The following is a 20,933-nucleotide window of genomic DNA, read 5'->3' as shown; positions in this document are numbered from 1 at the left end:
CTGCGTGTATAACACGGTTACATACACAAACATAAAATGTACTGTAACTGACATTAAAATCTTTACTTCTCCTCCACAATACAGACTTCCTCTTTTCACTTCCCGTGGTGTAAAGTGTTTTTTCTCCTTATGACACATCTGGTGCTGTGACATTCATTTTCCTAAACATGAGAGCAAGCCTTTTACTAAAATAAACACAACACAGAACAGAGTGCCTACAATAGCATTCAATCAAATACAGAATAGAGGAAGCTGTGCAAAAATGTTATAGGATTTTTCAAGTTGTTTATCCTAGTTACTGTGTTACCTCTCACAGGAGATATAATTGCACATTTCCAGAGTAGTTATTGTAAGCTTTTCCTATCCCTTCATCCCACTCAGGTGATGGTGGAGCCGTTGCTTACGCCCTTGTGTCCGGCTCAGACCGCAAGTTTGAGGTGGACGTGAGCACTGGCCTGGTAACCACTGTGGACTACCTGGACTACGAGACCAAAACCACCTATCTGATGAATGTCTCAGCCACTGACCAGGCCCCCCCTTTCCACAAAGGCTTCTGCACCGTCTACGTCACGCTACTCAATGAGCTGGACGAGGCCGTGGCCTTCTTGTCCGCCGGATACGAGGTTTCGCTTCGCGAGAACATCGCCACGGGGACCGAAGTGACCCAGGTGATGGCCCAGTCGGCCGACAACCTGAATCAGTTGACTTACCGCTTCGACCCTGACACGTCGCCTGCCGCTCTGGCCCTCTTCAAGATAGACAGCGTCACGGTGAGTTTGGGGAGCAGTGGAAGAAGATATCCATACAATGCACATGACTCTTTTTTTGTACACTTCAAAGAATACACCCACCTTCTGTCAAAATGCTTCATCCATTAACCAGTGTGTGATTCAATAACACCGCTCCCCCTGTGATTTAAGCTTGCTGCTGTATGCTGTAAGCTGATCAAAGAGCTTTTTTGCTTTGAAGTCATTTGATTCCTTTTGTAGATGAGAAATGGGGTGTTTTCTGTTGTGGTTGATTTGTATGATACTGTTAGTCTTTGGCTTTGTTACATTAGACATCTATCTTATATGGTAAAGATGTTATAACGATGTGTGTGATGTTACAGGGCCGTATCACAGTGACTGGCTTGCTGGACAGAGAGAAGGGCGATATGTACACCTTGACAGTTGTAGCTGATGATGGAGGACCCAAAAAGGACTCCACTGTGGTATGCTTTATTCTTAATTTGGTTATTTAATCCCCACTCTTTTTGTGTACAACATTCTTTTTAATACAGCATGTCTGCTCTGTTGTAGAAAACCTAATGGCATTCCTCTTTTATTCATTGCATCCCTCATTGAAAGTGCAGAAGGTAAGAATTCTGATCTTTTAAGATGGCAACATGAAATGTATTCACCTGCAGTATTTTTACTTTCTTTAGTTATTTGATATATCGCATAGGTAAGTATTTATTTGATTTGGAAAGTTATAGAGCCCATATTTGATCTCAACTCTATACAGGTTTCAATCACGATTGTGGATGAGAATGACAACAGTCCAGAGTTCGACATCACATCCGATACTTCAGTGGACATCCGGGAGAACACAGCCATGGGGAAAAAAGTGGCAGTAGTTCTGGGAAGGGACAGAGATGCTGGATTAAACGGACTGGTGAGAAAAAAAGAAAGATGGAATTACATGGAATACTGACTGATTTGAAAAAAATCAGATTATCTGATGTGTGGCTTAAAAACATGGATCTACACTGCTTTACAGCAATTAGCAACATGAATTACATCACAAAACACAAAGATGTTCCTGGAAGTGAAAACTTTGCCAGATTTTACAGCTTTTAATCATAACATGGTGATTTAAGTGAGGTCACCAGGTTTAGAATCGGTAAAGTATGTTTAAAGTAGGAATTTGACAGTCCCTTGTGTCCCTCACAGGGGCATTTCTTGAGTACTTGTCTCCTCCTGGTTCTGTTACTCCATGAGGGGTTTAATTTGTGCTCCCAATGTGTTCCTTAACCAGTGCTGTGATTTATTCAAGATGTATAACCTGCACAGCCACATACAACTATTAACCTTCTTATTTTCTATCTCTCCCCTTTGTCTTATTCTGACCCATTACTCTCTCAGGTCAATTTCACTCTGGTGGCAGGCAACATGGAGGACGTGTTCAAGATCAAGACAGTGAACAACACCTACGGGGAGGTTTTTGTCAACGCTCCTCTGGACAGGGAGTCAGTAGACCGCTACCTACTGAAGGTCAGGCAGCAATCCACATTGTGATATCATTCGCTATAAATAGATATCTATATGGTAGATATACACGTTTATCATTTAAAGGTCTCCTATTATGCTTTATTTCAACAATATATTGTAGGGCAATATCTATACAGCACATGTCTGTGATGTGTTTTGCTCAAATTACCAAACAGATCACCCATTGTAGCATGCCTCATACCTAGGGTTGCCAAGGGGGGGTACATTTCCATGGGAAGTTAAGCTGGGGAATTTTGGAAATATTCCATATTGGAAACTTTCCATGGGAATAATGGGATGTATAGGAATTAATTGGAAGTTATGGGAACTAATTGGGAATTGATGCAATGACATGAACAGATATATAAATAGTAAGGCTAGTTAAACAACTGGAATGATCTTCAAAACATCTTGCAGGAGGCAGATAAAAACAGCATCACATTTGAGGTAGCTAGCATCTTTATAAGAGTGCCTCCTAGATGGTAAATGAAGTGATGCTAGCTATGGCTTATTTAGCATTTAAGTTATCAGCTAGCTATCTACTAGATGAATACATTTGTATGTGATATTTGCAATTTAAACATAAAATAAATATATTACCCCATAATATCATCAAACCTTACTTCACTTTGTGTAGTCCACAGGTTCAAATAGTCTTGTGCTTTGGGCTCAAAAGTGTGGTCGAGTCTTCTAGAAATCATATATGCATGTGATGGAGGAATGCACAGAGCCTGTAGGGGGTGTGGTCTCAATAGCCATGCAGTAAGCAGTGTGCTATGTGCATGTGATAGAGGAATGGCATGGATATACTTAAATGGAATCTGTTTGTTTTAGTCAAGATTATGCTAAAATAAACTTTCCCCAACTATATTTCAGTTTCCTATGAAGAGCCAACCTTCAATTTAGAAAATTCCCAGTTTATTCCTTTAAATTCCAGTTAATTCCCATGGAAAGTTTCCATCTTTAAAAATTCTCAGAATTTGGCAAACCTACTCATACCCTTCTATTTCAGCGCTGACCTGAAGCTGGCCGCGCCACTTTGAAGCATCATGCAACTCTCTCTGTGAAAGAGAAACTCAGCTAAATGCTGCCGGGATTTAACCCCATATTATGTTCCAAACCACATCAAGCATTATTTCTGAAACGCTTCTCAGTGTTTACCACTAGAACAGTGACATTATATATATTATATATACAACAACTCTAAGTCCCTCTTGCAGACATCCTGCTGAACACACAGACACTCAGCTGGGGAGGGGATTCAGCTCGCCCACTGTATATTGCGGACGATAGGTTGGGACGTGTCATGTGGGTGAGACATTGCCAGGAGTTCAATGTAACGCCAGCCCACATTTCCGATATGACGTCATAACCCAAGCAAATATGGATCAGCTCGTTTGTACCCCCGTTTTTAGAGATGTGGGCAAGGAGGAAAAGAGAGAGGGTTGTGTTTTTGACACTTTGTGAGTCTCCTTACAACCGGGGACACATATTTATGTATAAAAGACAGCAAAAAGTGCATTTTGCGTAATAGGGGACCTTTAAACCATAACCTTGAGTTACTGTCCAACATCAGCTCAAAATAACCTGATACTTTTTCACATTTGTTTCATCTAAAAAACATCATAGTCATTTCAGTTTTGGAAAGTGTAAAACTAATATGATCATATCAAAATATTATTAATGTTAAAACAGTCAAACTTGAAGGAAGGCACCTATGTGTTTTTATGAGCCAAGGTGCATGTCAGACTTATTTAATAGTATAAACCAGTGCATGTGTATGTTTCTACAGGTCCGTGCCATTGACGGTGGTTCACCTCCCAGACACTCTGACCACTCCCTTACCATCAACATCCTGGACATCAATGACAACGCACCTGTTATAGAAAGCCTGAGGGGTTACAACGTCAGCATCAGTGAGGTAGGGATGCATCAACACATGGCGCATTTTATTCTGTATTTTACCCACACATGATTAACAGGTTTCTACTGTTTTGAGGATTTGAACAAATTATTCACACTGTTTGTGTTCATCATTCTAATCAATGAAAGGCCTTCTTCGTATTATGTGTATTATAGAACGTTGGAGGAGGTACATCAGTCCTGCGTGTTATAGCTACTGACCAAGACATCGGCCCCAATGCCATGCTGTTTTATTACATCACTGCTGGAAACCAGGACCTGACCTTCCGCATGGACCGCGTCACTGGAGAGATGGTGACACGGCCGTCCCCTCCCGACCGAGAGCGCCAGCAAGAGTACCGACTTACTGTCACTGTGGAAGATGACGGCACGCCACCTCTGTCGGTAAGATAAAGGCAACAGCTAACAAAACAGCCTTTTTAACAAAGTAAAATGCAGAAACCTCTACAGAGGGATGACTTCATATTGGCAAAAATGGGTCATTTGGGGGATTCAGCATCACAACTTCTAAAAGAGCCCATCTTTCGACAGTTGTTGTACTATCTGTACCTTTTCTTAGAAGGCTGTACATCTGTTCCCCGCCTTAAATCAAGATACAGTATAAATTAGAAATCAAACAAACTAAGACATGCCCAGCAAACTAAATGCAATGGTTTGTTGATCTTCTGTAGTAGCCGATCAGCTGTCAGGGTACAGGAAACACCTTGGTTTGTAAACAGGAAAGCCCCAAGTGATATTTCCCTGTTGCTTTTCCGGTTGTCTTTCACATTTTAAAGGCTTTTAGAAAAGGGTTTATGTTGCACTGAATGTGGCCTGTATAATCTTGCATAGGTCAGTGTGAGATATGTGCGGAACCAACCTATAATAATTCAGCTCTGGTTAATGTAAGATGTAAAAACAACTGTAACAAAGGCAATGGAGAGGAAATATCCAGCAACCGGCACCCCCCACCCCACCTCCCATCCAGCTCTAAGTCTCATTGATAAAGCAAGATACCAAGATTGTTTTATCATTTTCTTCCCTCAATGCCAGTCTCCCTCTAGTGTACACCATTTTAGAGGCGCACAAGCAGAACAACCTTGTTCCGTCTGTAATGGTTCCCTAGGCAGCAAGTGCAGCACAGCCTTGTGTGGTGATAGTTTTGGAGACCTGCCAGCTGAAAGGAACGATGATTTCAAAGACGAGACACATGGCTTCAAGAGCTCCACTTTATTATACAAGCTACAACCAACGCTATTCAAACTCAATAAACAAAAAATAAAAATAAACTGTGAAACAAAAAGGCTTTTGCAGCACTGCTCCAGGTCTGTGTCTAATGCAAGCTTTGTACAGTACATAACATACTTCCAAACATTCAGATGCACAATTACATGCAAGTATGCACACACAGACCAACAAACCACAAACCTATTCTTGAAACCCAAGGTTACACATATGCACACACACACACACACACACACACACACACACACACACACACACACACACACACACACACACACACACACACACACACACACACACACACACACACACACACAAATACACACATTTTATCAAATTTTAAAAAAGTAAAATACCCTGTCCTATCTACCTGCTACACATCATTTTGTGATGATTTCCAGTGAGCACCTGCTGTACACGTTCAACCTCAATATGAAATAACCACCAGTGGTTACTCACAATCACACACAGCCTACGTAATAGGCATTAACATTACAATCATTTACAATCACTTCTTGTTCTCTCTCAATCTACATCCAATATGATATGGTTAACAATTTTGAAGCCATTAAGTCAAATTCGCTAATAGTATTTACTCAGTAACATCACATTGCACGCTCACTCATAGGAATGAACACTTATTTACACATGTTGTCAATTAAACCAAATGATACAACGATACAAAGGATTAAAAAATAGAAATCTGTTACATTCAGGACAAAAATAATCGGCATTCATGATCTCTTAACTTTAGAGTACGACGGAGATTTATGAACAATTATTAGCAAAAATACTTTTTGAATATTTAAAGCCACTGTGAAGTGCTGCGTTTCTGAGTAGGAAAGAAGGAGCATATTTAGAGCAGCAGAGCCGACCGTAGCTGAGGTAGCAAAGAGGGAAGAGAAAATAAGCTGGGGCCTTGTGGAAATGATACAGAGGAAGAACAATGCTTTAAAAACACCCACAACTTGTATACACTTTGTAGCCTTCTTTGGTATGAAGCTACTGAAGCACTTTGTTATTAACACAGGGATCATAGAGAGCCTTTGGTAGCTTACTAGACAAAGAAATATGAATTGTTGTCTTATTTCAGTCCTTTCTTTGTTCCTAATGACTTATTAAGACCCTGAAGAGTTGAAGTGATTGTCATTATTTATTGGCATTGGTTAAAACCAAGTTCACTCCAGTATCTGAAAGCTAGTGATAAATAATATGTATTCATCGTCCTTATCTTGGACTCCTGCACAAACATCGGTTTAAACCCCTTTTTATTTTCTGAAGTATTACTTATCATCCCTGCTGCTGACATACATTACAGTTGATAAAATGGTTACCAAATCCTTCTACATCTCATATTAGTAGATTGTTTATTTGACAGTTTCATCCATCAGCAAATGGATTATGTCAATTTAGTCATTTCAATTATTTTCATATACCCTCTATCACATATCATGTAGTTGGTTGTCTTTGCATCTGCACCACAGACAAACCTCACCAGAGCAGAGCAGATTTGGTCTGCAACACATTGAATCACAGGGTGCACACCAGCCTAAATAAACAATACAAACAATCAAATATCATCTTCTGTTTAAACTAGGTGCTCTTTGAATCCACAGAACAAGTTGTATCCCTTTTGACATGCCACCCTTTACATGGTGGACCCCCATCCCCTCTGGATTTCTCTCAAGCAGCGGGCCCCTGTTGGTCCACGAGTCATTGTTAGAGTGTAGAAGGAACATCACACACAAAACAAAATCTCAACTGCACGCCAGCAGAAGTTTGCTTTTGGCCTCCAGCTGTTGTTGCAGGTGGAAATAGTTTTTAAATAAAAACCCCAGTCTGTTCCCTCCTGCGGTCCAGACAATGTACAGAAGACGATCCCAGCAGAGGTTATTGCGAGACAGCTTATTCCGGAGGCAGAAAGAAGAGGAAGAGAGTAGCAGGACTGTTTCCAGGTCAGCAGGTTCCAGCTTCCTTTAAACCTGCATGAAGTCTTGGGTTTCAAAGATGGTGTCTGTAATAGAAAACAGTGCATGTCAGAGAGAGCATAGAGAAGGCAGTGGGTTATCTACATGCATCAACCCACAGAAATGCACGTTTCATGTCTTTGTTCTGATCTTTGGAAAATGTAGATATGTGGGAGTTAACACCTTAAATACCGCACTTCCTGCCCAAAATGGGGACAAATCTTGTCAAAAAACAAGTACAAATAAACAGCCAGACCAATAGGTTCCTCAGAATAAGATGTTTTTTTCTGGGAACTCATTGAAAAGCAGAACAAAGTAGCTTTAGTTTGTGTTGCGAAATATTGACGATAAGAGGGAACTGCTGCAAGTTAAATTCCTCAAAACTAAAGGTCAGCAAGCCAAAAAGATGAACAAGGCAGCTGAAATGTGAATTTTATCCATGTTACACAGAACCATAGACAAGAAACAACGCTGTGTATTCTGAATCATTTCAAAGACCGATAAAGGAAATGAGCTTACACTGCAAAAATAAAAGATATCAGGGGTTTGGTTGGGTGTTTGATGAACAGGTATAAAATACATGAATAAAAGTCACAGTGCAATGTCAGATAAGAACAGTTCAATTAAAAGCAGCGGCAAAAATAAATGTTTTCAGCCTGGATTTAAAAGTAGTAAGAGTAGCAGCGCCCCTGCAGGGTTCTGGGAGTTTGTTCCAGAGATTTGGAGCCTAATAACTGAACGCTGCTTCTCCTTGTTTAGAATTAAACTAGTTTTAGTTTTAGATTAAACTAGTTTTAGTTTAATTCTGGGGAAAGAAAGTTGACCGGTTCCAGAAGGCCTGAGAGTTCTGGATGGTTCATAATGTAGCAGGAGATCACAAATATATTTAGGGCCTAAACCATTCAATGCTTTATAAACTAGCAGCAGAACTTTGAAATCAACTCTCTGACAGACAGGAAGCCAGTGTAAAGACTTCAGAACTGGAGTGATGTGATCCACGAGCCGCAGCGTTCTGAATCAGCTGCAGCTTTCTAATGGATTTCTTAGTGAGACTTGTAAAGACACTGCTACAGAAGTCCAGTCTACTGAAGATAAAAGCATGGACAAGTTTTTCTAGATCCTGCTGTGACATTAGTCCTTTAATCTTAGATATGTTCGTCAGGTGATAGTAGGCGGACTTAGTGATTGTTTTAATGTGACTGTTGAAATTCAGGTCAGAGTTCATGACTACACCTAGGTTTCTGGCGTTTGCTGTTGTTTTGAACATTGCTGACTGAAGCTCAGCGCTGACTTTTTGTTGTTCCTCTTTCGCTCCAAAAACAATTACCTCTGTTTTGTCTTTGTTTAATTGGAGAAAGTTGTGACTCATCCAGTCGTTGATTTGTTCAATGCACTTACTCAGTGTTTGAATTGGAGCATAGTCTCCTAGTGAAATTGTAATGTAAATTTGTGTATCATCTGCATAGCTATGGTAACTTGTTTTGTTGCTTTTCATTATCTGAGTCATATTTGTCAACTCTGATGTGTAGCTGCCTATAGAAACAGTGTTTCCTCTCCTTTAAGTAGGATCCAAACCAATTTAGAGCTGTTGCCGAAAGTCCCAACCAGCTTTCTAGTCGGTCTAGTAATGTGTTGTGGTCAACAGTTTCAAATGCAGCGCTGAGATCTAATAATACTGACACTGAGATTTTGCCACTGTGGATGTCATTGAAGACCTTAACAAGAGCAGTATCAGTGCTGTGGTGCGGTGCGGTCGAAAGTCTGACTGGAACACATCAAAACAGTTGTTTGCATCCAAGAAATGACTCAGTTGTTTAAAAACTACTTTTTCAATGATTTTACCTACAAATGGGAGGTTTGATATGGGTCTGTAATTACTAATTATTGAAGCGTCCAGATTATTCTTTTTTAAGAGCGGTTTAATTACTGCAGTTTTCAGGGCCTGTGGAAATACACCTGAGGGAAGAGACCTGTTTACTATGTGAAGTAAATCTGAGGACATGCTATGAAAAACATTTTTGAAAAGGTAGTTATAATATCAAGGCAGCAGGAGGAGGACTTCCGATGCTGAATGATGTCCTCTAGGTCTTTATCATTAATTTGATGGAATTGTATCTTGGTGTTTGAATTGATTTTAAGTGGACACAAGGGCAACACATTTGCTGTACCTGATACAGCAACACCGACTGCCTGTCAGATTTTCTGAATTTTGACAGTGAAGAAGAAGGCAAATTCATTGCAGGCCCTGGTGGATTGAAATTCAGAGGCTACTGACACGGGAGGCTTTGTTAGTCTCTCAACGGTAGCAAACAAGGCACATGAGTTGTTTGTGTTTTTGGTAATGATGTAATAGAAGAAAGACTGTCATGCCTTTTTTAATTCTAAATTAGTATAGAAGCCTTCATAGATTTCAAAATGAACCTGGAGATTTGTTTTTCTCCACCTGCCTTCAGCTTTTCTAGTTCTTTTTTCTGTTCTCACGCTCATGGCCTTTCTCCATGGAGATATTTTCTTGCCACATACCTTCTTTACCTTAGTGGGAGCAGTGGCATCTATGACATTTTTAACTTTTGAATGAAAAAGAACGACAAACTCATTTACTGAGATGTTAGCAAGGGCTAGTGTGGGAGAGAAATTCTGAACAAACATTTCCCTTGTGTTTTCGGAGAAGTACCTTTTTGTGGTAATTTCTTTTTGAACATTTTTGGAGCTCTCAAAGAAAAACACAGGAATGATCAGAGAGTGCAACATCAGTCACCACAACCTCAGAGATGTTCAGACCCTTTGAGATGATTAAGTCTAGAGTGTGCCCCTTGTTGTGCATGGGAACCGTTACATGCTGAGTCAGTCCGTAGTTATCAAGAACACAGAACAGTTCTTTAGCCCCTCTGTCCTCGGGCTTGTCAATATGGATGTTAAAATCACCAACAATGACTAGACGGTCAAAGTCAAAAAACATTATAGACAGCAGTTCAGCAAAGTCATCAAAAAAGCGTGCACAGTATTTGGGGGGTCTATAGATGTTTAGGAACATAGCTCAAGAGGAGCATTTCAGCTGAAGGGCCACATATTCAAAAGATGGGAAGGTTTGATAAGATGTCTGCTTGCATTGAAGGGAATCATTAAACAGAATAGCAACTCCACCCCCTTTCTTATGCATTCTAGCCTGACTCATAAAACTAAAGTTGGGAGGGGTTGATTCGATAAGAACAGTTGTGCTTGGTCTATCCAAGTTTCAGTTAAAAACGTGAATTCCAGATTGTGCTTGGTGATAAAATCATTGATTACAAATGTCTTTCCTGCTAACAACCTGACATTTAATAAAGCTAGTTTAAGCTTGTTGAATACACTATCAGTCTGATTTTGTGTGACAAGCTGTGACTGTCATGGAATCGCAGCTAAATTTGATAAATTCACACTAACTGTTGAGCGCTTTCTGTTTCTAAGCTGATTCACCGTTGGTAATCTATACCCTATCAACACAGATATCGGCAAAGCTATTGGCAGGCAGGGTCCCGGCATGTTCTGGAAAGATTTGAGAGTGCCATACGCCCTTGAGCCTGGACCCAGCACATATCAGTTAGAGCTTGTTGCCTTTTCTACACACACATCCTTATCAGGCTCCGAAGACAGCGGATGAAGGGGGGGAAGTGGTGCACGTTTTGTTTTGGATGATTGTGGTAGGCATGGTGATGAATACGGGGGAGCTGGTGCACGTGTCTGCTTCGGTGATTGTAGTTGAGGGATGGGGGTCTGCTTGCGAATCTCGTGAACCATATTCAGGCAGGATTGTAGGCGGTCACTGAGCTGCTGGTTGGAGTAGTCTGGGCTCAGAAAGCTGGATGGCGGTTTGGGTGTTGAAGGGAGAGTATCCTCAAAGGCGTTGATAAGGAGGATGGGTGGCAGTGGAGACCCCTCCTTTTGTCTCATAGGTCTCCTATAATCACGACTCTCCTCAGGCAGGTGCAGTGATAGATCTTCAAGGTTTTTTATGCACTGTGTTGTGTCTTTCTCATGTTTTGATTCCTTTTGTTGCTTGACCTTGGCATAGGGAGCATATTGACGATGAAGGCACTTGAATATGTTAGAAATAAACAATGTTACTCCTGACTTGTTCAGAAAAAGTCCATCTGCCTTAAAAAGATGTCTGTGGTCCCAGAAAAAGTTTTAAAAAAGACACATAGCTGCAGCTACAGATGAAACAAAGAATATTCTATCAGTAGCCAATGTTTAAGGCCACAGGAATAGCATATGCAATGGTATAAGGACGATTTTTCAGTCTGGTTTTTTTCTGTCCTCTGTACAATCATAGACACTGCTGCCAGGAAGAAGGGCAATCCAGCTCAGTATGCCTGGAATGTCTGCACAGGTGCCCCGGGAATCGGTAGAAAAACACTCAGAATTGAACCCCTTCACCGTAACTAATGTTTCAGTATTATTTCAAGTCGAGTCTGAGCGAACGGCTGAAGGGGCCATTAGTGTTAAATGAGAGTGCTGATGGGTGGAGAATGACTTGCGAGTGAGGCAAGAGAAGAATTCAGAGGATGACAGCATAAAAAGGTTTCAGTCGTGTGGGGGAGCGTAATTAAATTCCTACACCAAATATTTTTTAGTCATATAAGACTCAACACAGCTGTTTTTTTTGTGTGAGGATGCACTTTTGCACAAGAATGTGCGCATCCTGTCCGCAAACACTCTAGCACACGCAGGATGTTTCAGCAGAAGCGCAAAGGCATGGTTCTCCTTTGATTGCATCAGTTTTTTAACATACCAGATGTGCATTTGGAAATTGGTATTTCCAGAACTCCTTTTGCAATACTGTTACGTGCATCTAGTCAAGTACTTTTGTCATTGCATTATCAAACAAGAATGTGAAGGAAGTCAAGTGAATGCATTCAGAGGAAAATTAATAAGTTGTGACATACAATTAAACACAGCACACGCTCACAGATTAACTGATACCCACTCCCTTAGAAAAGTTTTAAAAAAGTCCCCTGAAAGCGAGTTATCCCATACTCACATTTTTATTGTGTTATGGTGCTATTCATAGTGAGATTTTGGCAAAAGCTGAACATAATAGGTTAGAGATGCTGAGCTGAGTAATTTAGGCGGCAGTCAAAAAGTCTTTCTTGCATCTGAAAGTTTCTAACTAGTGGAATGTGCTGGAAGTGTTTCAGTGGCAGCCATGATGAGCACTAGTCGAATTCTCTAAATGCTTAGGAGAGGTGCTTCAGCGCTTTATCGCCTGATATGGGGAACACTGGAGCAACTACTGTATGAAAAACTGTTTCCACTATTCTACCGCAGCCTTAGTGTCCATGAAATTTGATAAGCTTTCATCAATTCGTGTTCCCTTAAGTACAAGTTGCTTTTGCTTTGTCAGGTTGTATAGATTTGGGTGTGTGTCATACCTTCTATTGGGAAGAATACATCCCCATGTGCGGGAGGAGATAGGGGGGTTCCCGGCTCAGACAACAGATGGCGTCCGGTCTCTGAGGATTGCCTGGTCATGATTTGAGAAACGGTACGGGTCTTAATCTGCGGAGACCCTCCAAGAAACACAGGGTTCTCATGGCCAAGAGCCTCACTGAAAGCACACAGAGAAAACATCACAAAAGGGAAGCATAACGATAAGTAAGGCACTGCCAGAATGACCTAACAAACTGTTTCAACACTCATCTGTTGCTCAAGACCTCTAATTCTTCCTGTTGTGAGTCATTAAACTGTCCCCCTCTCTGCTGTAAAATAAGCATCAGATTTTCCGCTAAATAACATCCAGTGTTACATAAAATAACATACTGTGTTCAGCCAATAAAAGGTTGCCAATGTTCTGGGCAGAAGGCCTTTTTGTAGTAGTGTAAGTATCGTATGTCTCAAAAATAATCTAGTAATGATTTTGTAAAGCTGTTTGTAGATCTTTACCAAACAAAGGCTCATGATAATGATGCGTATTTTTTGTCTAATCTTCCTATTGTTTTGAATGGAATATCCATGTACTCCATGTAGTGGTGTTATTCCGAAGAGCAGCTGTGTTTTGAACCTAGAGACTAGACTGTGGGAAAACGTACCTGTCCATCCTCACCAGCTCCTGTGCACCTGTGAAAGAGGAAACGGGAAATGGGCCATTGTGAGTGAATTGAAACGGAGCGGAACACTACAGATAGAGTGTGAATGGGCTTCCTACTGTGTGAACTACTGTACAGTTAATCCAACTCACGAACAGGAACTGTGTGTCGGACAAAACACTTTGATGAGCCCAGTGAGAAAAATGTATATGGAAATGAGTGTGTGTTTGTGTGTAATACGTACGTCTGCTCGAATGGCTGCTCTGCCTCTGTTTGTACACAAGCACCATAATCAGAGGCAGGAAAAGCAGAGTCAAGATTAAAGCTGCTACGACCCCGGCTATTGGCGCGAAGCCTAACGGAAGCAGCAGAGAGGCTGTGTGTTAACAAACAGTATAACCAGACAGGCATATATTTGCTATGAAGGCTGGAATAACGGGACATACCTTCAGTTTGCAAGGGATCCTGGATAGTGCAGTTTAGAGATCCACTGCTCCCTGGAAAGAGAAAACAAAGACATTATTTCTCACGTGTAGTAAATCACATTGTAGCATTGGTCTGGGTTTGTTAATTGCAACATCGGCAGTTTACAATATATGATAACCCACTACACATACACATAGGGCTGGGCATTATGAAGGAAATCATATATCACCATTTTTGGGGATGAATCCCTCAATATCAAGATGAGAATTTAGATAAATAATCATCAGTAAAGTGGATTTAATGACTGACAGGGTAAAGCAAATTAAAAGAACATTTGGAAGAGGATGGTAAAGTTATGAAAACCACTTACGATATCCATACCAACACAAGTCTAATATCACTATATTGATATACTTGTGATATATTTCCCAGCCCTACATTCACACCCATACATTTGATGACCTTACGTGGTGTAACTTGGAGGGTAATATGGCTGTGGGGTCTCTGCACGACGTTGGTGTGTTTATGGCCCTTCTGTATGTCCACTACCATACAGCAGTAACGACCTTGGTCGGCGTGGGTCACATTCTGCAGAAGCACCCAGAAGTTGTGCTCTGTTGATCCAAATTTAAGCCCTGGTGGCAAGCTGTGGTTGCCATGGTAATGACCGCCCACGACAATATGGCGCGGGCCTGTCCGTCCCGTACACTGCTGCTCCCTGTGGGGCGTGTAGAGCCAGGCATGCTTCAAGACATCAGTGTCGTGCAAGGCGGTTCCTTTCTGGGCACACACCATTTGCACGGTAGCGCCCTCAGGACAGATGTAGTTCAGGTGGGTCGCTGAAACACTGAGAGTGGAGTGGGCATGGGACGTCTCGCCTTTACCTAGAGAAAAAATATGTGTATTTAAGGATGTAGGTAAATCATAAGACTGTTTTATCAACTTTTACTCCCTGGGTTAGACCTTTCAAACAGACCTCCCTGGCTGTGTACCACCACTAACAGCTGAACCAATGAAAAGGAGAAAGATGATAACGTTTTAGGACCTGCCAATCCTAGTGGAGGACGTGCTGTTTGTATGCAGTAGAAATTACAGGATGTGCCTGCAAAGCTCAACGCAGGGAAGAAAAATCCCCTATCTTTATTAAAATTACATGCGTCTAGATTTTCAAAGGAAAAAACAGGAAATTGCTTGGTAAATCACATTTCTATTCAAATGATTTGGTTTTTGGTTTGGTTTAAGCTTAGTGGGATGAAGTTCTTGACTGGTACGAGTCGTAACACAAATAACCACAGTGCAAAAATTAAATAAAGAAACTACCAATCTCCATGTGGATTTAGGCCGAAGTCAGACCATTTTCCATAGCCTATTTCTGCACACGATGTGCGTCCTTGATTCCTGTGCATTTTGAGACAGCACAGTTTGTTCCAGTTCTGTTTATTCATACCATGGTTAAAAATAGTATAGTCTACTGGCTAAAGTAAATAAACTGACCCCCAGGGGGATATAAATTGCTTGTTCACAGACAAGGAGACACAAGTCAATTTATACAAGACCTTATGTTAAACCAGGGAAATTCTTGAAATTGGACTGAGGTTTTGTTCTAAACATTTCTGCAACAAACACTGACTGTTGAGATGTGGTATCATTGCAGGAGGATTGCATTGAAATAGCTCTCTGGGTTTCAGAAAACTATACTTGCTAAGATTCTCTGCTCATACCTTTTCTGTACATTCAGGAAACCAAAAAGTCAGCTGTGAAATGTTTCATTACGCATTGCACAAAACCTCTTACTCTAAAATGCTACCTTTAACCACATCCTGTTCTGACTTAGTGTTGCAGTAGAATGCACTAACAGATGAACTCTTTAATGTCTGCACTGCGTGAATATATCAGTAACACAACGCAATAAAACAAACATTTTTCTTCAGCTAAAGTGACCGAACGCACTCTCCAAACATGAAAGCAGAAACATCACAATGCCACAACATTACCCAGACCATAAACAAGAGCATCAACAAACATAATAACTAACTTATGTCCAGGATGAAAAGCAACAGGACAACCCTCTGTGTCTGCTTAAATACTTCAATACCATTCTAACAGAGTGTGGCTTAGCATCCAAGAATGCAGAAACGACAGGAAGGCTGTGTGTGAATCACAAGTATATCTTGGGGTGGACTGCATGAAAATGTAGGATAGGAGATTTTGCACCAAATACTTGTGTGACTGTGACTGGTGGGTGCCAGGAATTGGGGAGTGTACTTCCTTCCTGAGTCTTCCCAGCCAAGGGAACACTGCCCCCACTCCTCCATCTCTCTGGCTCCAGAACACTCAAGACTACATTTGAAGGGCTACAGCTGCTGTTGCATGTGCTGACCACTTTAGACAGGTTGAACCTCTTCCCACACCTCAATCTGTAATGATGTCACTGCAGGTGTTTTCCATCTGCCATCAAAGCCACAGTACAGCTGTTACATCACAGACTGGACAGCAACAAGCTTGAACGTATATTTTACAGAACAGTCTTTTGTGTCAGCCAGAAGAAATGAGAAAGCACATACGTTGTTCATTCTTCTGAATAGGAAATACAGTCGCTGACCACAATGACATTTGCCATTTGATTAGCTCTTCAAGTCAGCAAATTCAGTATGCATCCTGTGTATTCGTCAAACAGCAAGAAGTAAGGGCCATGTTCCTGTGTGTGCCACCAAGTGCTGCAATAGCCATTGTGAACAAGGAAAAGCAATAGGAAGACCAGGGAGGGCGATTAAAGTGAAACTGTTGCCCCTATGGCTGTTCCGGCCTCCTCGGTTAGACAATGGGAGGGGAAACCCTTCTGCTCTCCTGTTTCACACCCGCCCGGCCCACTCCCTGTTTCTTATTTTATAACTCTTCAATGGTTTGAGAAGGCCTAATTACACTTGGAGATGGATTTCAGAATCCGGTTTATATGCTAAAACACAGAATATCCTCTGGTGTATTCTACATATAGACCAACAAAAACTAATGTCTATCTATCTTTGTGAGTTAAATGTGTTGAATATACAGTTGTTTTTTTGTTGCTGTTTTTTTTAATAGACTTTGCCTTTGTTCTAGACAGAGTGATGGATGCACAAATTAAATTAGAAAATATATACATGCATTTAATTCTAACTTTAGCCCAGAGTTAATACTAGGTTGTCAGCTAGGAAACACTATTTTACCCATCAGATTTAGTTCAGGTATGGTCTACTGACAAGACCATGCCTCATTAAAATAGTTTTACATGTTCCTTTTTATCAAATGTTATGCCAGTTTGGGTGGGGTTACCTCAGTGTCAGCACTATCTTAACTGTCTTCATGTGGTTGCTACCAGGTGTAAACTGACAGCTTTTCTTCGCCCGTGTCTGGAACAAACAGGATTTCTTTCACTTGTGTACACCACACATCTGTGTTTTGGCTCCATTATGGATCTAAGTTTCCTCCTCTGATCTCAGGATGCTGATAGTCCCTCAGGGCCAAGAAACAGGCCCTCCTTTGTTTTAAGCTTGAATGCCACCTGTTTAGGATATGTTCCCTCTGACAGCTTTTACATAGCAGCATAGCCTGAGTGAATTAATTAACCATGTCTTTGTTTCTTTGTAAAATGCATGTTTAACCATTTACACTTATTTGTATGCAAGAGTAGGTTGTATTTTTCAGCTGTTTGGAAGAAGTGGAGACTTCTAACCAAAACATACTTGTTAATCTGCTGTCCTTTTACTTGCATCACTTCTCTACCTGTGTTTGGACAAGTTGCCCCCACATGCACCTCTAACACCACCCTCTTTCACACCTAATGTAATGGTAATGATTATCTAACCCATTACAGGGTGTTAATGAAACCAGCAGGAGAATCCCAGATTATCCCCTACACAAACACACACACACACACACACACACACACACACACACACACACACACACACACACACACACACACACAGAAACTGTTAGAGTTTCAGGTAAAGCTTCTGGCACCTTTTCTGCAATGTTCAAATGTGGCACTTCAAGCTCTACCTTAATGTGAAAAAGGAAGTGGTTAAGGGTCAATGATGCCGGTCACTATTCTCAGGGATCCATGAAATTCAATTACAGTCGTTAGATGACTCTTTTACTTTGGGAGCTAATTTGCTACAAACCTTTGTGTTTGTGCTCTTTAAATAATGAGAACACTCAGTTTCTCATAGTTTTAACCTTCCTGTTCCTCAGAATGTACTTCAAACATTTAGCCACGTAACTAAAGGGTTGAGTAATGACAGCCTAACATGTTTACAACATAAAGGTTCATTTAACTGTTGCAACAATGAAGCGGAAATGTGGTTTTGAAAGTGTAAATGGGCCTTTTTGTAATTATGAAACACATACACGTTACATCATTTCAACAAGTGACTTAATTGGTATCAACTAGTTTGCCAGCTTACTCTCTGTGTGAGTCCTTTCTGCTTTTTAATACTGTGATTATGTTGTTATCCTGTTTCTTTTAGAGACACACATTGGATTGCTACTAACCAAAGGTTGCTGTTTTTGTTGTTTTGACTATAAGCAGAGTCAAGGCTCTGTAAGTGATTGTCAATGTTGTATCCTTGGGCTGTGTAGATAATCACCAGTGTGGGATAACGTTACCAGAAGGCCACTAGTGTTAGGGTATTTTTTTATGTCATTCTCACTGCCTATCAAACATCAGCCACCATAAAAATGAACAAATATTTGTCGCACATTTACATTTTTAAAGATCTGACAAGGTCAAAGAAGAAAGAGGGAACTCCCCTTCATCGATTATTTTCCCATTACGCACATGCAGTATACCCACACAACTGTGCACATAGAAACCTACTGACTGTGTGTCCTGTCCCAGGCCTGTTCTTGTCGATGATATTGATGCTACACCCTTTTAATGATTTATTCATTTAGTACAGGGGATCAATGAAAGCTCTGGCACAACATGAGGAGAAGCAGTGGAAACTGAGAGTGAGTCTTATCATCCTGTGGACTTTATTGACGATTTTTTTTACTGTACCATTGTCCTCCAGGGGAGTTTATCTAGACCAAGAAGAAGGGCTGATTATTGCCCTGTTTATCCCAAGCCCTGTTTTGTGGAGGAAAACCCCATTATTGGCAGCAGTGGCACAAACAGCTGTTTTTATCATAGGCTGGAAGGAAGGAAACCTCCTAACAAAGAAGACACAACAGGCCAAAGGGAGGGCACTGTGCAGACCTAAAGTTGGACTATAGCGTTTTTATTGGAGCCTTCAAGTTTTATAGGCCTTCATAAATATTCCTCAATACACTATACTTTAAAACATTACAACAGTCTTCAAATTAGTTTTCAATTGGTTTCTTAGTATCTGCAAACATTTTCTTTAGATTTTGGTCCATGATGGGTCAGTCTAAATTTCGGTAAACACCCTTAGTTGCCTTTGACGGACTTATCTCCAGAGCTTATCTAAACAGACCAAATCCTAAAGTCGAAAACTGATAACCTCTGCGAGGCGTTTGAGGTGCAGCAGCCCGGAGGCAACAGCTGCTTCTGACTTCTCCTCCTGTGTCAGTTGCCTCAACTTCAAGCAGTGCCAAAGTCCTTGACAAAATAGATTTGATTACAGCTCCCACGAAAACGCGGGTTTTCTGTAAAAAATGTAGCAACGACTTAGGGTAAATTACTGGAAACCCCCGAACGCATATTGTCTAGACTCACATAGCGTCTTTCCGAATGTCATGTTATGTACCTCGGCTCAGTTGTGTAGGTGTATATTTCCGACCATTTAAGACTCCTTTGCGGACGTGTTATAAAACTGAGTTTAGAGTTGCGTTACACTCCACTACATCCCATGGGGTGGGGCTTTTAAAACAGCTTCACACCAGATGTTCCGTCTCAAAACAACAACAGCAGCGGCGACAGAAGAAAAGCTTAAACCGGCAAAAATGTTTACAGAGACAACATGCATTTCAATAGAATAACAGAAATATGAGCAATTGAAATGAACTGAAGTTACAGGTAATATTAGCCATGTGATATAAACGTGATGGCTGACTTCACACCGTATACGTTCCCATCAAGCGCATCGAGTTTTTATAGGAAGTACATTCCCGTTATACTGTAACGTAACTTGCACTTTTACCCATTAAAATGTACTAAACGATAACTGAATTTATCTTTTAACCATGTGTCAATTTGAGTTTCCTTCCGTGCTAAAAACAAATACTACTGTTCCCCATCAATGAGTTCAGTTAACTGGTTCGTAGAATTGTCAACAAGTTCCCACATGCCATGCCGCTCAGTCAGGTTAACCAGTTTTACAGCTCTAAATAGATGGGTGCATGTCAGAGTGATCTATTTACAACTTACCTTCAACAAAGTAGAGCAAAACCGAGCAAACCCAAAAAACAGACTTCTTTCCCCAAAGTGATGTCAGACAGGGTAATTCCCTCTCCATGGCTGTCTGGGTGTTTAAAAAAAAGAAGAAAAGTAGCAGAAAAGAGTTTTACTTATCAACTATCACTGGCTTACTGGAAACCTTTGTTAAACGTATTCTCCCTCTTAAACTCGGCAAACTCTGATTACTCTACATGTAAACACAGAGAAGTGGTTGACATCCCCTTTTCTCAAAGTTGACTTTATCCTTGTGAACTTTGAAGCGCAAAGCAACGTGATACCAGTCATCAGCTCCTCCCCCTTCTGTCAGTCTCTCTCCCTCCCTCCCTCCCTCCCTGATGCCCCACCCCCATGAGCATAGAAGTGATCAACTTTAGAAATCGAATTAAATACATAATTATTACACCGGAAACATTCTAAGCCCTGGTTTTATAAATTGTAATTTGTTAAATGCTTTACACAAAATACTAATCAAGGATTGTAGTGTTGTTTTTTTAATTGGATACACAAAGAGACATGTTTAACGTAATGGTTTCATAGAGCAAAGAGATATCCTGAGGTTTAGTTTAAAAGAGTAGGCTTCACTGTACAGATCTACAATTCCCATAACTTCATATATCTTTCAATAGACCCCCTGTGTAGTAAATGCCCAAACACTTTGCACTTTTTTAATGAAATC

At 40.8% G+C, this 20,933-nt stretch overlaps 2 protein-coding genes across 2 annotated transcripts in view; one reads left to right on the top strand and one right to left on the bottom strand.

Moving 5' to 3' along the window:
* Positions 1–20,933, top strand: part of cdh23 (cadherin-related 23) — a 148,854-nt gene that overhangs the window by 110,070 nt on the left and 17,851 nt on the right. Inside the window, exons 30-36 of the mRNA XM_063875289.1 lie at positions 382–770; positions 1,112–1,213; positions 1,355–1,357; positions 1,507–1,656; positions 2,127–2,255; positions 4,045–4,173; positions 4,332–4,559. Of these exons, the coding sequence (XP_063731359.1) occupies positions 382–770; positions 1,112–1,213; positions 1,355–1,357; positions 1,507–1,656; positions 2,127–2,255; positions 4,045–4,173; positions 4,332–4,559 (1,130 nt within the window). The remainder of the gene's footprint in view (positions 1–381; positions 771–1,111; positions 1,214–1,354; positions 1,358–1,506; positions 1,657–2,126; positions 2,256–4,044; positions 4,174–4,331; positions 4,560–20,933) is intronic.
* On the bottom strand, positions 5,370–20,505 carry vsir (V-set immunoregulatory receptor). Its single transcript, XM_063875291.1, has 7 exons — positions 20,228–20,505; positions 14,325–14,741; positions 13,878–13,928; positions 13,676–13,786; positions 13,435–13,462; positions 12,778–12,953; positions 5,370–7,413 (listed from the first exon to the last, which is right to left on the bottom strand). The coding sequence occupies exons 1-7, from the start codon at positions 20,313–20,315 to the stop codon at positions 7,376–7,378; spliced, it is 909 nt and encodes a 302-aa protein (XP_063731361.1). The 5' UTR covers positions 20,316–20,505; the 3' UTR covers positions 5,370–7,375.

This window comes from Eleginops maclovinus, chromosome 22 (assembly GCF_036324505.1).
Source record: "Eleginops maclovinus isolate JMC-PN-2008 ecotype Puerto Natales chromosome 22, JC_Emac_rtc_rv5, whole genome shotgun sequence".
Taxonomy (NCBI): Eukaryota; Metazoa; Chordata; class Actinopteri; order Perciformes; family Eleginopidae; genus Eleginops; species Eleginops maclovinus.
Note: the sequence above shows the minus strand (reverse complement) of the source record. Positions and strands in the feature narration are given on the sequence as shown.